This window comes from Phaenicophaeus curvirostris, chromosome 8 (assembly GCF_032191515.1).
Source record: "Phaenicophaeus curvirostris isolate KB17595 chromosome 8, BPBGC_Pcur_1.0, whole genome shotgun sequence".
Taxonomy (NCBI): domain Eukaryota; kingdom Metazoa; phylum Chordata; class Aves; order Cuculiformes; family Cuculidae; genus Phaenicophaeus; species Phaenicophaeus curvirostris.
Window position 1 is genome coordinate 5442067 of NC_091399.1, and position 14785 is coordinate 5456851.

At 41.3% G+C, this 14785-nt stretch overlaps 1 protein-coding gene across 1 annotated transcript; it reads right to left on the reverse strand.

The window, feature by feature from the left end:
• Positions 1-283: 283 nt before the first annotated feature.
• Positions 284-14782, reverse strand: SASS6 (SAS-6 centriolar assembly protein). Its single transcript, XM_069862202.1, has 17 exons — positions 14700-14782; positions 10992-11052; positions 9289-9368; positions 8549-8653; positions 7432-7603; positions 6392-6469; positions 5329-5448; positions 5033-5224; positions 4747-4941; positions 4283-4372; positions 4016-4195; positions 3337-3418; positions 2772-2881; positions 1794-1916; positions 1405-1496; positions 884-972; positions 284-787 (listed from the first exon to the last, which is right to left on the reverse strand). Exons 1-17 carry the CDS (start codon positions 14765-14767, stop codon positions 702-704), a joined length of 1923 nt encoding a protein of 640 aa, XP_069718303.1. The 5' UTR covers positions 14768-14782; the 3' UTR covers positions 284-701.
• Between the last annotated feature and the right edge of the window lie 3 nt (positions 14783-14785).

Genomic DNA, 14785 nt, shown 5'->3' on the forward strand with positions numbered 1-14785 from the left:
CTCCTTCACAAGAAGCAGACCCAATTTAAATTAATTTAGACCTACTAAACTTTAACCAGATAAAAGCAGCATGAGCAGAGACCTTAGAACAGGGCGGCTCCACCTGGGTACTGTATGTGTGCTGGCCCAGTAGCACTGCACAGGGAAATACGCTGGGAAGAAAACCCCAGACAAAGGCAAAGTGAATAAAACTGCACTGCGCTGGCACTTGCCTCCTGTTGGCCTTTTGCTATGGAGGAGATGACATGGGTTTAGTGCTCTGAAACATTACAAATCAAGAGGTTTTGATAAAAACCATTTAATATTTCCATTGAAACTTAGATGTGACAAAACAAGTGAATATACATTAACATGGTGCAGAGTTTAAACAAATATACACATTTTGCACTGCAAAACATACCACTTAAATACACAGTTTTTAGGAAGACTACAGGGTCTCCCATGCACTAAGAGAAAATTCTATACAGTCCCAATGACTTAAAAGCCGTGTTCCCACTGAGGCTGCTTAAAAGCTTCACCTTCTCTGAACTGGCTCAAGTATCCTGAAAGTCCTCTTAAATCAGTCAAGATCTTTCTCAAAGAAAACAAATTCAGACCTAGAAAATTATGTCAGTTCACACCGATCCTTTATGAATACATTATGACTGGACATCCAAAGCCCCCCAAATTGTTAGAAGGACTCACTTCAAGAACCCTGTCTGCTATCCAGGAAAATAAGCTGAGGCTGGTGTTACTGCAGCTTTTGGAGACGGCTGGGCTTGCGCTGGCAGGTACGGTTTCAGGTACTCTGTAGAACAGCAGAAACAAGACAGTGTTCATAGAACCCTAACTACCCTTAAAATACATTTCAAATCAGGTCTTGTTTTACTAATTCCATACATACCTGAGTTAAGCGTATTTTGACTAAGCCCTCGTAAAGGAATGCTGTCATTTTTCTTCAAATACTTGGGATCCAGCGCCAATTTATCACCACTAGAAATAAAAAGGCTCATTAAAATTCAAAACAAATGTGGTTAGTAGTGCACTAACAACTGTGGATACAGACTCATTCAGAAAAATCTTAACCTGAAGTACAACCGCAGCCTTCTCAAGAACTTTACCATTTAAGGGTAAACCATCACTGAGCAGGGCAAGAACAGTCTAGAATCAACTTTCTGACTCACAGAACTTCAGTTCATTGCCACCCACTCCTATAAGCGTGGCAGCTGTTGTTTGTTACTTACAAACCATGCTTTGTGCGCCCTTAAGTCTGCCACAACTTAAAATTCTTTAACGTGGTGGTGGAGAAAGGCAAAGGACAGAATTAGTACAGGAAATGCTTTCCTCCATTCTAAAGACATGTAGAAGATACGGTTTTATAAAATGATTTTAAAAGCCTCCATAAAATACAATGGCGACACTTACTTCTCCTTATTGGCTGGATGGCTGGTTGCAGCAGTCACTGTCTGAACATCTGAGCATCGATTCATTTTAGAAAGCTGCGTGTTAAGCTGGATCTGCAGAAACAGAAGACTCGCAGGTTAGAGCGCGCTGCTCCACCAGCACCTGCACTCCAGCAGAGAACCTGCCAGGGGTTAACATTTCTGTACCTTACGCAGCACTTTATGCAGCAAAGGATGCAAGAATAAGCTACCTGAAGACAAGCATTAGCTATTACTAATAGTGATAAATGTTCAGAAGAGAGAGTTTGAGTCCTAGGATGTACAGTTTTTATGCATTTAGAGAAAAATTCAAAAGTCCTGATAATTTATGATAGCGTGTCTTTAACAAAACAGAAAAGTCAAAGTTCCTGCCTTTGGTACTGGACACTGTGGATTAATAGTTTTGCCGTGTGCTGGTTCCAAGTAGTTCTGGAAGGCGTACAGAGGAGAAAGGGGATGTCCAGGTCCTGAGCTGGGAAAGGATGGTCGGTCAGGCTGTCAGAGAAATATGATACATCCATAAAGGAGAAAAACAAATCTTGAAATATTTGTTTGTAGAGATTCAAAATTCCAAAATTAACAAGTAACCACAATGACAAAGCAAACAGTTGAGTCTTCCTGATGGGAAGAAAACATCACTTCTCCTATATTCACACTCTTAAGGAAAACACGTACATTTTTAGAAGTTAGATGAGCAGTCTTCCTTCGTGAATACTAAGCTCATAAGCTACACACTCTGTAATTGATTAAATATTACACGTGTATCACTAAATTGGAGACCACTCTGCACGTATACACCCTTCCACTTCCGAATAAGATTATCAATTGCTAAGTGATAGCAGACATTGTACACAAGGAGACAACGAAGAATAAGAAGCAATAAACTATGATATAGTCAACAAAGTCAGTAGATCACATTTGTTACCTCTTTATCTTCATGTTTTCTAAATCTTACTAATAAGCATATTCAAATAGTGCTTTTTATTTTTCAAAGCACACAACGATAATTCATATACAAGTCAACCTCACAACACAAAAATGCCTTCTTTTTTATTCCCCTTCACCCTGCACTTCATCTTTCCCAAGCGAAGTTCAGCATTGCTTTGTGTATTTTAATAGATGAAAGCTTAGAAAATTCACACTTAGAAGGCCAGGGATCAAGTAGCACCCAACAGGGTATTACAGTATTAAAAAAACAAACAAAAAAACCTAAATGAAACAAAACAAAATGCACCCCCACACCCACCCAAAACCAAAGGGCCCAAAGATGATGAAAGCACTTTTTTCTTCCTCTTTTAAGCCCACACATTTCAGGAAATAATGACTACATAATCGCCAGTTGTATCTTACCATTCCATGAGGGGAAATGGCAGTCCTACCACCACCGTGGGTACTGGCAGAAATCTCTAGCTTCTTGGCCATTTGAATTTCATTCAGCTGTTTGTTTAACCACGTGATTACTGAAGAGAGGAGAAGAAGGTCAAGCTCCCATCTTAGAAGCTGTTTAAAACAGCAAGTAGCCGTTCCTCAAAAAGCGGGACTGCTTGGTGGGATATTTTTCCTTCTTAAGCTCCAGCATCACTACAAGTCCTATTCTCGTAAAAGGCCTTTTCTTTCAAGCGTCCTCCAGCCCCGCAAGCCATTCTGTTCCCTCCTCTAAGCTCACCCCCCCCCCCCCCCCCCCCACCATCCCACACAACCTCAAGCACTGACTGCGAAGTCCTCTCTACTTGCACCTCTGGGTTTGTTTTGTACCTGCTACAGACAGAAGCTTATTTTCCATAAACAATAATTGCAGCTCTTTACAAAAAAACTCCACAGGTAAAGCACTAAGAGAGTTGCTTTCATTAATTTTCAGTAGCAGGCAGATCACTGTCACTTTTACAGAAGGGGAAATGGAATTGTATAAACCTACCGTTTTCGTTGGTTTTCAGTAACTGCTTACTTTCTTCTAGTTTTTGTACTGTAGTTTCTAGCTGTTCGTGTAGCTTGCACACCTGTAATATTCCCACAACAATTATAACATCATCAGGAGCTCCTACTAATTACAAACTGAAGAAAAAATATAAATGAATAAAAGGATCTATGAACTCATTCTAAAATTATTTAAAGAAGTTTGACTTTTTACAAAAACAATGTGATTCTTTTAAAACAAGCCCTACTTTTAGCTAGGGTTTCAACAAGATGACAGTCAGAAACCTTTCCAACCTTAACTCTTCTATGATTAAATAATCTCTGAGCAGTGGAATATACTTCATGGAAGAAAATGATCCTGTTCCTGTTTATGCCTCCTTCACCAACTTTTACATCATTTTGCCCTCTAAAGCATGTCAATTCATCCACTGTATGGCTGTACAATCCAGAGAAGCCTAGTTCCCTTCCATATGGATGGATGGCTCTTACAAATCAGTTAACATAAAAAAAACAAAGCACTGACTACCTGTTTATTTAAACACATTAACTAAGGTAAAAGAGCACATTCTATTCCAGGGAAAGATTTAAGACCTTAATTCTGTAAATAAATAAGTTAAACCAAACCCCAAACACTACATATTACAGCACTTACAGGACAGAGGGTTAACCCATCACAATACCTCCTCCTCTTTCACTCTAAGGGCTTGTCCCGTCTCCTGCAATTCTCTCTGCTGTTTCTGAAGTCTCTCTTCTTTTTCTGCCAATAGTTTTTCCTGTTGAATTGTTACTGTATTTTTCAATTTTAATTTACTCATTAGAGTTTTCAAATCTCCTTGTAACTTCTTGATAATTTCATTAGCCTATTAAAAAAAAAAGTATCTCAAAATAAAGAAACACCTAACAATAACAAAGACATTTCATGAGGATAGTGGCATGTTCAAACAAACCTTCAGAAGTTCAGCTGACAGTGACTTAATTGTTGTCTCTAGTTTTTCAATATGACTTTGTTTTTTCTCTGTACTCTCCTCCAGTATCACCTTTGAAAGAATATTAAAAATATTATAATAAAGGTATTTCATAGACCTAGCTTATGATTTCAAGCAGAACCTGAATAATGGAGAGCTAATCCTTACAAGAAATTCAGTCCCTGCTTTTCAGTCAAATTACACAGGATCTCAGCTCATCCATTTGTTTACAAAAAGCACCACTAGCTTTACTCCAGTACCACAATACTAAAACAGCTGCGACATTCATAAAACTGAACCCAGGATACTTTTGATGCCATAATTTAGAATCTTTAACTACATTCAAAAGCTTCCTTGCTGCATTTATAAAATCTGGCCAGCTGCTGATCTCTAGAGACTGCAATTAAGAAGGTTCTACAGAAAATTATTTTGAAACTTGAAGGAACCTTTTGTTCTTGTGTTGCATCTAATACTTCTTTTGTTCTAATAACTAGTTGATCTTTATCTTTGATTTCTTGTTCCAGAACAGCAACCCGCGTCTGTAGCTGATTAATGAGTTTCTCTTTCTCATGACATTCAGCATCCAGAGTAGTGTTCTCCCGACGCAGTGACAGCACCTCCTGCTTCGCTCTTTGACATTCCTAAAACGTTGGGAAATAATTTTATTTTATTTAAGACAACCTGTAACAGCAACCAAAAGTAAGTTTGGTTATGGAGATGACTAAGCCATACATCTTCTATTCCAGAAAGTTTTGCTTTCAGTTCTCTGACAGTGGAGTCTCCTTTGTATCGCCTTTCTGTTAGATCTTTATTGATGACCTCGAGTTCCGAGAGTCTGTTCTGCAATTGTTGAATACTTTTCTGATGCAAATTTTCTAATTCTTTTTTCTGTTGTTCATGCTGTTGTTGGTACTGAGCTTGTGCCTGCGAGAAGCAAAGAAACTAAGTAGTTATTTGACAAATCTGGAAATTAAGTCAAGAATCTATTCACATAAAAGAACATTGTTAATTCTCTTCTGATATCATACCTGGAGAGCTTTTTCCTTTTCATTTGTCAGCTCCTGCGTGTGTTTGTTTGTTAGAGTTGTCGTGTACGACGTCCATTCACTTTTCAGTTTGTCTAGTTCTCTGCTCTTCTCTGACAAGCTCTGTTTGACAAAGCGTGTAGAGTTTTAAAAATTCTAGCATTTCAGTCAATACTGAATGACTCTTTACTGTTACTTCTTAAAAATGACATAGAATTATTAAGAAAACTCCAAATTTCAGTGCCAAATGCCAAAATATTTGTTCATTCTGTGCTCAGGAAAGTAAGGCACCGAGAAGCTATGGGGCACCTTTCTGACTCTGTGGATAAAATAATCTTCATTTCCAATTTCTTCCAACCACTATTTAAAACGGAAAAAACAGTCTGCTGATAGTCACTTGTAACGCAGTGCTCTAGCAGGGAGTAAAAAAGAAAAGTTATGCAGCAGCACCTTTTCCTCCTTTTGATTTGTAATTCTGCATTCCAGTTCAGCAAACACATTCCAGGAACTCAACTGAAACTGCAAAGAGTATTCCGTTCCAAGAAAAGCTCTATAATAGGAATTTTAATGGAAATTTTCAGTTTCATGAGTCAAAATGTCACCTTGATAATTCTAGAATTTGACGCAAATCAGTGTCTTGAAACACAAGTCGTTACTGGGCTCACTGCAAAAATCAAAAAGTAGTAACATGAAGTCCAAGACTTCAAATTTATTTATCAAGGTTTCTCATTTTTCCAGATACAAGGATTTCTAACCAGTCATGGAATACGTACAGTGTATATATCTCACGCTACCATATATTTAGTATACAATTTGTCTGTGCATATACAGACCTCTATACAAAATAAGAGTAAAATTCTGGTTTAGTACTGCAAGAACTAAATTTTATTCTTCAGTTGCACCTTTACCCATTCTTAAGGACAGCTGCAGCAGGCAACTCTTCTTCTTTCTCCTCACTTGCAGGTCAATTATCTTGGCGAGGTGATGACAAACCTACCAGCCCACGAGATTCCACAAATAAAAAAAAGGTGCAATTTACATCAGGAAAGTTAAAAATTTACATTACCTGTTGAGCATAGCTTAGCTGTCTGGTGAGATCCTCTTCAGTTTTTCTAAGCTTTCCTTCCAACATCATTTTGTCTTCCTATGTACAAATGGACATCAAGGCAAATCCTTAGGTCCCAAAATACATGTACTATTTAGCTTCCATTTTGTCAGCACAGCCTGCCTACGCAGCCACATTCTTGTTACATTTGTGGAAAAATCATATTATTAAATAAACTTCATATTGAATAAGATATAACTAATAAATCTAGAAGAAAAGGCATTAGCTCACAAGCTAAAAATCCTGAATTAAACTCTTACCAAGATACTATAAGGAAACAGTACCTTATCATCAAGGCTTGTTTACAAAGGAGTTCCATGAACAACTAATCAACTGATATACTGTAAATTTATATTATTTAAATGGATTATTAGGTGGCTAGAAACATGACAGCACAAAAGGAGAGACAAATCCCAGGCTATGAAACTGAAATGGACAACAGTCAAACTACAAGACGTTAATTTCTCATTAAATAAAACTTATGCTACCAACTGCATCAACATCACAATTTTAATTTACTATTTACAGCTATTTGCCCTTTTAAGTCCATAAAGCTTTAGAATTCTAGACACGTGCATGCTTCCCTAAACCAAATGCAAAACAACAACACTGAAAGTTCACAGTGTTTTACTTTTGCAGTTGCTGTGGCGATCAGCACAAGCCTAGAAGCACAAGACACTGAAGCATTTGGAAGCATTCATCAGCTGCACACCACAAACTGCACGTGTAAAATACCCAGGCTGGTTTTCCAATTACAGCACTTGGTTGAATACACGTGTAATATTTTCACTGCTAGAGTCACAGTTTTATAACACGCATCCAAACAACTGCACGCAATGCAATATGAGCTAAAATTTAAAAAAAAAACAACAAAAAAAACCAAAAAAAACCCCACAGAGCATATAATGTGGTACATACTTTTGAAGTATTAAGACTGAAAAAATGCTTAAGTATGCACAGCATCAAGGCCTAGTTGCAGCTAGAACAAGCTTTCATTTTACCTTAAGGCATTTCAAACAGGTGGCTAAAAACTTCTTTATTTCTGCATCATTTCCTGGTAGGAATTTTAAAGAGAGATGGGTAAGATGTTTGAAAGCGTTGGTCTCCACTACATTTAAATAGACAGGTGTGTGATCTAGTAGAGATGATGAGGAAACTAACTGCAGCAAAAACCTAGGGAAAATTAAAAAAAACCAAATGTTTAGCAAATTTCTTTTCCTGAAACCACCTGTAGATCCTACAAACTATTTTCAAATAAAATACATATTATATGTGCAATAAAAGGCTGCTCAATTTTCGTTTGAGAATCAACCCTAGAATGTATTTAATACTACAAATATAAACTAAAATGCTTGCACTTTATTATAAGAAATGTACAATACTAATCAGTTTGTCTATTTGTAAAATTTTCAGAAGCCCACCATAGACTTTGGAGTCTAAAACCTTGGCCTTGATAATCAAATTCCAAAGGAAATCAGACTCCTGAATTTTAGGTATCCTATAACCTAGCAAAAATTCATAACCCACAGTACATACTTCAGGAAATGGTCCGACTACTGGAGTGGAGCTACACAGCCTGGACAGGGATTTCCTTGGTACCCACAGAAACAAAGATGACACATGAAAATGCCACTACAAGGAAGGGTGGACCCCAGGTATTGCCCTCATATATTAATATGTGAACACTGAAAAGAGAGGAAAAAAGCCCTCGCCATAATGCCTTATAATTTTGCCTTCTCCTGTGAAAGAGAATGATTTACACTTTGGGCCCATCAAATGCAACTAGCTCTCTAGCATTAAACTGTTAAAAAAAAAAAACCACAAACAGAAAAGAAAAGAAGAAAAAAAAAAATGACCAGTGCTATATCCTTGCACTTCTGCTGGCTTGTGAAGCTTGCCAGCTTCAGCTCGGATGTAGACTATTACTAGACATCAATTCCACCACTCTGTCCTCCTGCGACTTGGCTGTAAGCAACATACAGTGACTGATATCCGGACGCATCCAGAGAAAGGTTACATTATCCTTGTTCTACTGATTCTACTCAGCCTGAGTGGCTGGCAAATATTTTAAGGCCTCAACACGCACACAGAGTAATACGACAAACACTTATTACCAACCTTGGGATATCTTTGTTCTGTTCCTGAATACATTGTTGAAGCAGATCTATAAATTTTTGTGGGAAAGCAGAGAAGTCTACCAAGAGACCTTGCTGGGATTTTAAACTATAAAGAGAGATTGGGGGAGGGGAAAAACATTAACAATATATAGACATGTAATTTACATTTACATTAGTACAAAAAACTAATTGTGATCATGTCATTAAAGTTTGTTAGCATCTTATTTTCAATCCTGAACACAGAAGAAATGTGATCACGTCTTGGATAAACAGAAAACACATTTGTTCATGCCTGATGTCCACATTTAATGATCACATTCTGAACAACTAAAGTAAAATGAGACCCAACAGCACAATCAGTACACAAAAAGATGTAAGACAAAGGCTCAGGTCTGTAAATCCACGTCCATGCAAACAGACCTTCCTCTTGCAATTATTTATTTAATTTGCACACATACGATAGTCTTATAAAATGAAGTTACCATAAACAAAAGATGCAAGGAGCCACCTGAACTGTGGTACTGAACATCAGGATTCTGCCACTTATCTGGATTACTTTGAGCCAATCACTTTCCCATACTTGGCTGTTTCACCAACAGCTCAAAGAGAACGCTCCTACCCAAATACTGACACAACTCCACCAGTGAAAAATGACAGACCATTCTAAGCTGAACATATTCCTTCATTCTTTTTTTGCCATTTAGAAATGTTTCACAGACAAAATATTATAATTTCACTTACCTTTGAAAATCTTCCTCAGATATGACAAGGTTATAAAGGAAAAAGGGATCAGTATCATCAGTTAATCGAACAGCTAAATCCTGAAAATACAGACATTTAAATACAATTTAGAATACTACAATCTATATACATATCACAAAGCAATGCTGCAAACTGTTTAACCAAAAGTAAGATAGAATTGTGGCAACTAATTCAGAAGGTGGAAAATATTAACATTTAACACAACTTCAAATATCACAGTAGAAAAAGCTATTTCTCATAAAAACAAACCAAGTAAGAACCTTCAACTTTGGGGAGCAAACGTTTCAAAATTCAATGTGTCTTCATCACTTTATGTAAAGAGAACTATTTGCTACTTTTCCCCATCACAGAATAGTGTGTAGCACCAACACTCCACTGTAATGGATCACAAACGGATCACATCATTCCCATAACTGGAAGATTTTCAGAGAATATTGCTCCTTAAAGTCTGAGAAACCACCTTCTGAAGAGCTGATATATTTAAAAACAGACCTCTGCAAAGCAAACATAAAATGTATATAGCCTAAGTCCAGTATGCTGGTAAGGAAAACTGTAGCATTATGCTGCTTAGCTTTTATAAACAAGCTCATTTGATCGCTGGACGTCTACAGAGTGTTTAGGAAAAACTGCCTTTTCTGTGAGTGTTGGTCTTTCATTATAAGCCTGGGGTTGTACAAAACGCCTGGTTCATTAGGCCCAGGCACCTGTTCTCTGTAATAAGGCTCAAACCTGTGTGAAGAATACAATATTCCCTAGCAGAGGAAAGGAAGGAAGTAGAACCCTAACAGTTCTTCCAACATAACTGAAGTGTGACCACCACACACGTACATACACAGAACTGAACCAAGTTGCAGTAATTCAGACAGCAGTAACACTAACTCTCGGCAGAGGACATATAAAACAAACAGGGATTTTCATGTTGTTAAAACCAAAACCACCCTAAACCAGCAGGAGCGGGTCGTGGAACACAGCAAGAGTGCCTGCTTGGTTTGATACCCCATTAACTGAGTAAAGAATCTCAAGTTATCTTTCCAGACTGATCACTCACCAATGTTCCCAACTGTGTTTCCAGGCTCCTGCTGGCACAAGCTGCAACTTGGTACCCTGTTCTTACCTGAACTGCTTCTTCACACCTAACATTATCACTGCCACAGTTAGCAAATTCTTACAAAACGCTAATCCTTTACAAACAAATCTTTACTCAGTAACACCAAAGCCACCTAATGACCAATCTTAACATCATGGCAGAAGGAGATACAGTTTGAGCGCCAAGAGACTTTATGACCTCCTGTAGTAAACATACAAGCTGTCACTTTTGCTAGACAAGAAGAGGACTCTGCAAGAACAACTGCCGCTCTACCTTCTCAAATACGTGTTGAGTATATTTAAAGTGAAACTGCTCCTTAACTAACTCTGGTTTCTCTGAGGGTCTCCAGATACTTTTAATTTGCAAGTTTACTAAAACCCGCTAACAGCCAAACTGAGAGAGCTAAAAAGGCTAAAAAAACATAACCCACCATACCAAATCAACTAAACTACTCAAGAAATCATATATAATGTATAAGGTCAAGAGACAAACATAATAAAATACTATTTTGCTTCTCCTTTGTCTTCTTCTCCTCTTATACAATGAAATTCAGATACTACATAATGAATGACACAAATATAACTGATTTACAAACCTTTTTATGAACAGGATTAGAAATTGACAGTAGATCAATATTCACTCGAACATTTAATCTCCTGTGTAGAGAAGACAAAACTTAGTAACAAATCAAGAAAACATTCTCCAAATAACATGTGCTCATAGCCACATCACAGGAATCTGATGACATTTACAAACCAAAAATTTAGGCAGAAATATGGACAAAGTTTCCACTGATGACCTCTCTTAAGACACCTGAAAGCCCCACAACTTCAGTTATCATTACAGCTCCTCAGCCAGCTCAAGGGATTTTGTTGCTTGCATTCATCAAACTTTAAATAGCAAAACAGAAGTTTTGAAATTTTGTCCAGAAACTAGAACCTTTCGAACAGCCTGCTGAAATCTATTAACAGTTGATGAAACTTTTGATAATCATTTGTACAGTGCTACCTTGTCTTCATTTTCTTCTTGTTGAGCATCTGAGAAGTTACTTGCCTTACAAAACACAGCCACAGCCGGCTCCTCCTCCTCCCCTTGTGAGGAAGTACTAAAGTGCAATGAGGTCTCCCCTCAGCTTCCTCTTCTCCAGGGGTTGGACAGACCAAGTGACTTTAACAGCTCTTCATATGACTTCCCTATAAGCTCTTCCCCAGCTCTGCGGCCCTCCTCTGGACACTCTCCAGCAGCTTTATATCTTTTTTATACTGCACACAGTACTTGAGGTGGGGCCACACTAGTGAGCAGTAGAGTGGGACAATCACATCCCTTGACCAGCAGTGCCTGATGCATCCCAAAAAGTGGTTGGCCCTTTTGGCTGTCAGGGCACATTCCTGCATCACGTTTAACTTGCCCCCAACCAGAACCCCCAGATCCCTTTCTGCAGGGCTGCTCTCCAGCCTCTGGCTCCCCGGTCTGTATGTATATCCAGGGTTGCTGTGTCCCAGGTGCAAAACCCAGCACTTGCCCTCGTTAAACTTCATGTAGCTGGCGATTGGCCAGCTCTCCAACTTTTCCAGATCCCTCTGCAGGTCCTCTTTGCCCTCAAGAGTGTCAACAGCTCCCTTAGTTTCATGTCATCAGCAAACTTCATAGAACCGTAGAACTGTTTGGGTTGGAAGGAACCTTAAAGATCATCTAGTTTTAACCCCCCTGCCATGGGCAGGGACACCTCTCACTAGATCAGCCTGTCCAAGGCCCCATCCAACCTGGCCTTGAACACCTCCAGGGATGGGGCATCCACAATTTCCCTGGAAAACCCATTCCAGTGCCTCACTCTCATGGTGAGGAAATTCCTCCTTACGTCTAGTCTAAATCTGCCCCTTTCCAGTTTATACCCACTGCCCCCAGTCCTATCACTACAAGCCTTTGTAAACAATCCCTCCCCAACTTTCTTGTGGCCCTTTTCAGGTACTGGAAGGTTGCTATAAGATCTCCCCAGAGCTTTCTCTTCTCCAGGCTGAACAAGCTCAACTCTCTCAGCCTGTCCTGTATGGGAGGTGCTCCAGCCCTCTGATCATTTTTGTAGCCTCCTCTGGACATGTTCCAACAGTTCAATATCCTTCTCATGTTGATGATTCCAAAACGGGACACAATACTCCACGTGGGGTCTCACAAGAGAGGAAGAGAGGGGCAGGATCTCCTCCCTCAACCTGATGGTCACGCTTCTTCCAATGCAGACCAGAATACAATTGGCGTTCCAGGCTGCAAGCGCACACTGCCGGCTCACGTCGAGCTTCTCATCGACCAGCACCCCAAGTCCTTCTCCGCAGGGATCCTCTCAAATCACATCATCCCCCATCCTGTACTGAATTCGGGGACTGCCCCGACGCAGGTGTAGGACCTTGCATTTGGCCTTGTTGAATCTCATGAGGAACCTCCCGAGTCCTGCATCCAGGCCATTTACGGAGTCATTAGGGAGCACTGGCACTAGGCTGGATCCCCTCCGGCTCGATGTAACCCCACTCACTGCTGCCCTCTGAGCCCGGTGCGGCTGCCCACGGCTCGCCCGCTGCCCTGCGTGTGCTCGCCCCGCTGGAGCCGCGCGGGACAAGCCGCGGGGCAGCAGCCGGGGAGCGGCGGCCTCGGACCGCCAGGAGCGGGAGGCGGCGGCGGCGGTTCTGTCCCGGGCAACGCGCAAACAGCGGGGCCGAGCCCCCCCGCTCCCTGGGAGAGCCCCGCGGCCCTCCCTGAGCCGCGGTACCGAAAATCACAGAGAACAGTTTGGGTTGTAAGGGACCTTGAAGATCATCCAGTTCCAACGCCCTGCCGTGGGCAGGGACACCCCCCACAGCCCAGGCTGCCCAAGGCCCATCCAACCCGGCCTGGAACACCTCCAGGATGGGGCAGCCACAGCTTCCCTGGGCAACCTGTGCCAGTGCCTCATCGGGAACAAGCTCTTCCTAAAGTCCAATTTAAATCTTCTCCCTTCTAATTTAAACTCATTCCCCCTCATCCTATCACTCCAAGCCCTTGAAAACAGCCGCTCCCCAGCTTTCCTGGAGCCCCTTCAGGTACTGGAAGCCTCTCCAAGGTGTCCCCAGAGCCTTCTCCTGATGGATGGTTACGAACCAGAGGACATTTACTGAGCACCCCAAGCACTGAGCAGCTTATGCTAAATGAAATAAAGGCACCTTAGCATAAGGCCTCACAGCTTTTGCACCAGAATTAAAGCTAACTTTGCAGAAGAAGCAGCTGCTGTAACTAACACACTGTCTTCAAGGTTTTTCTTTGCAACAATAGAGAGTCGTTCTGCCTTACACTCCTCTCATTTCTCAGGGGAAGCTTTCCTCGGTAGTCCTTGACTTGTTACTTTGTAGTCTATCAATTTGTAGACTGAAATGCTCACATAGCTGTTTTTCATGGGAAAATAGAATAATGTATTGTAACTAATGATTTCTTGTTACTAATGAAGAATTGTCAAATCAGCTTGTAAAACAATGGCTTGCTTTAGCAAGTAGGGTATAAAATGTGTTGTGAACTTCGATTAAATGGCTTCACTTGGATCATATTGATCACTGCGTGTTGTCCCATGTTTTCTTCCGTCATTCTCCAGGCTGAACAGCCCCAGCTCTCAGTCTCTCCTCAGAGCAGAGGGGCCCCAGCTCTCAGAGCACCTTCGCACCCTCCTCCGGACCTGTTCCAAGAGCTCCCTATCCTTCTTGCCACCCCGTCCTCTCCTAACGCCGGTGAATAAACCACCTGACTCGTTTTGGAGCTTTACAAAGCGAGCGCCCTGTGTCAGGGCTGGGCAGCGGGAGGGAGCGAGCTCCGTCACCCGGACAGGAGCCGCCACAGGATGTATTTCCCACTTACTGCATACGGATAGATTTCCCAGAAATCTTATGCAGATTAATTATTTCCCAAGGACCATTTAAATCTCATTATTGAACTTCACAACAGTTAAATCTCTTGCTAACTGGGAGCTCTGGGGCCAGCCCTGCCTAACCTCGCACCTGGAGGGGGGAGGCTGCGAACAGACGGCGGCATCTCCGAAAGAACCAAAACCGCAGTGTAAAAAAGGACTAAAAAAAGCTTAGCTTCCATAAAACGCAACTACTTAAACGAAAAACGAACTCTAGGGCAGCCTAACTCGGCGCGCAGCGGCGACTCCTGTCACGGCGGCTCCCGCCGCGCTGCGCGCCCCTTTCGGGTAGGACACAGAGAGAGGAGAGAGGAGAGCGGAGCGGAGCGGGGCCGGGATGGATAGGGATAGGGACAGGGATAGGGCCCGCCACCCTCCTCTCACCTCTCCTCGCAGCCCGCGCTCCGCACTTGCACGCGCAGCTCCCCGTCGAACAGCCTCTCCGCCGCCATCTTGCGCTCCGGGGGCGG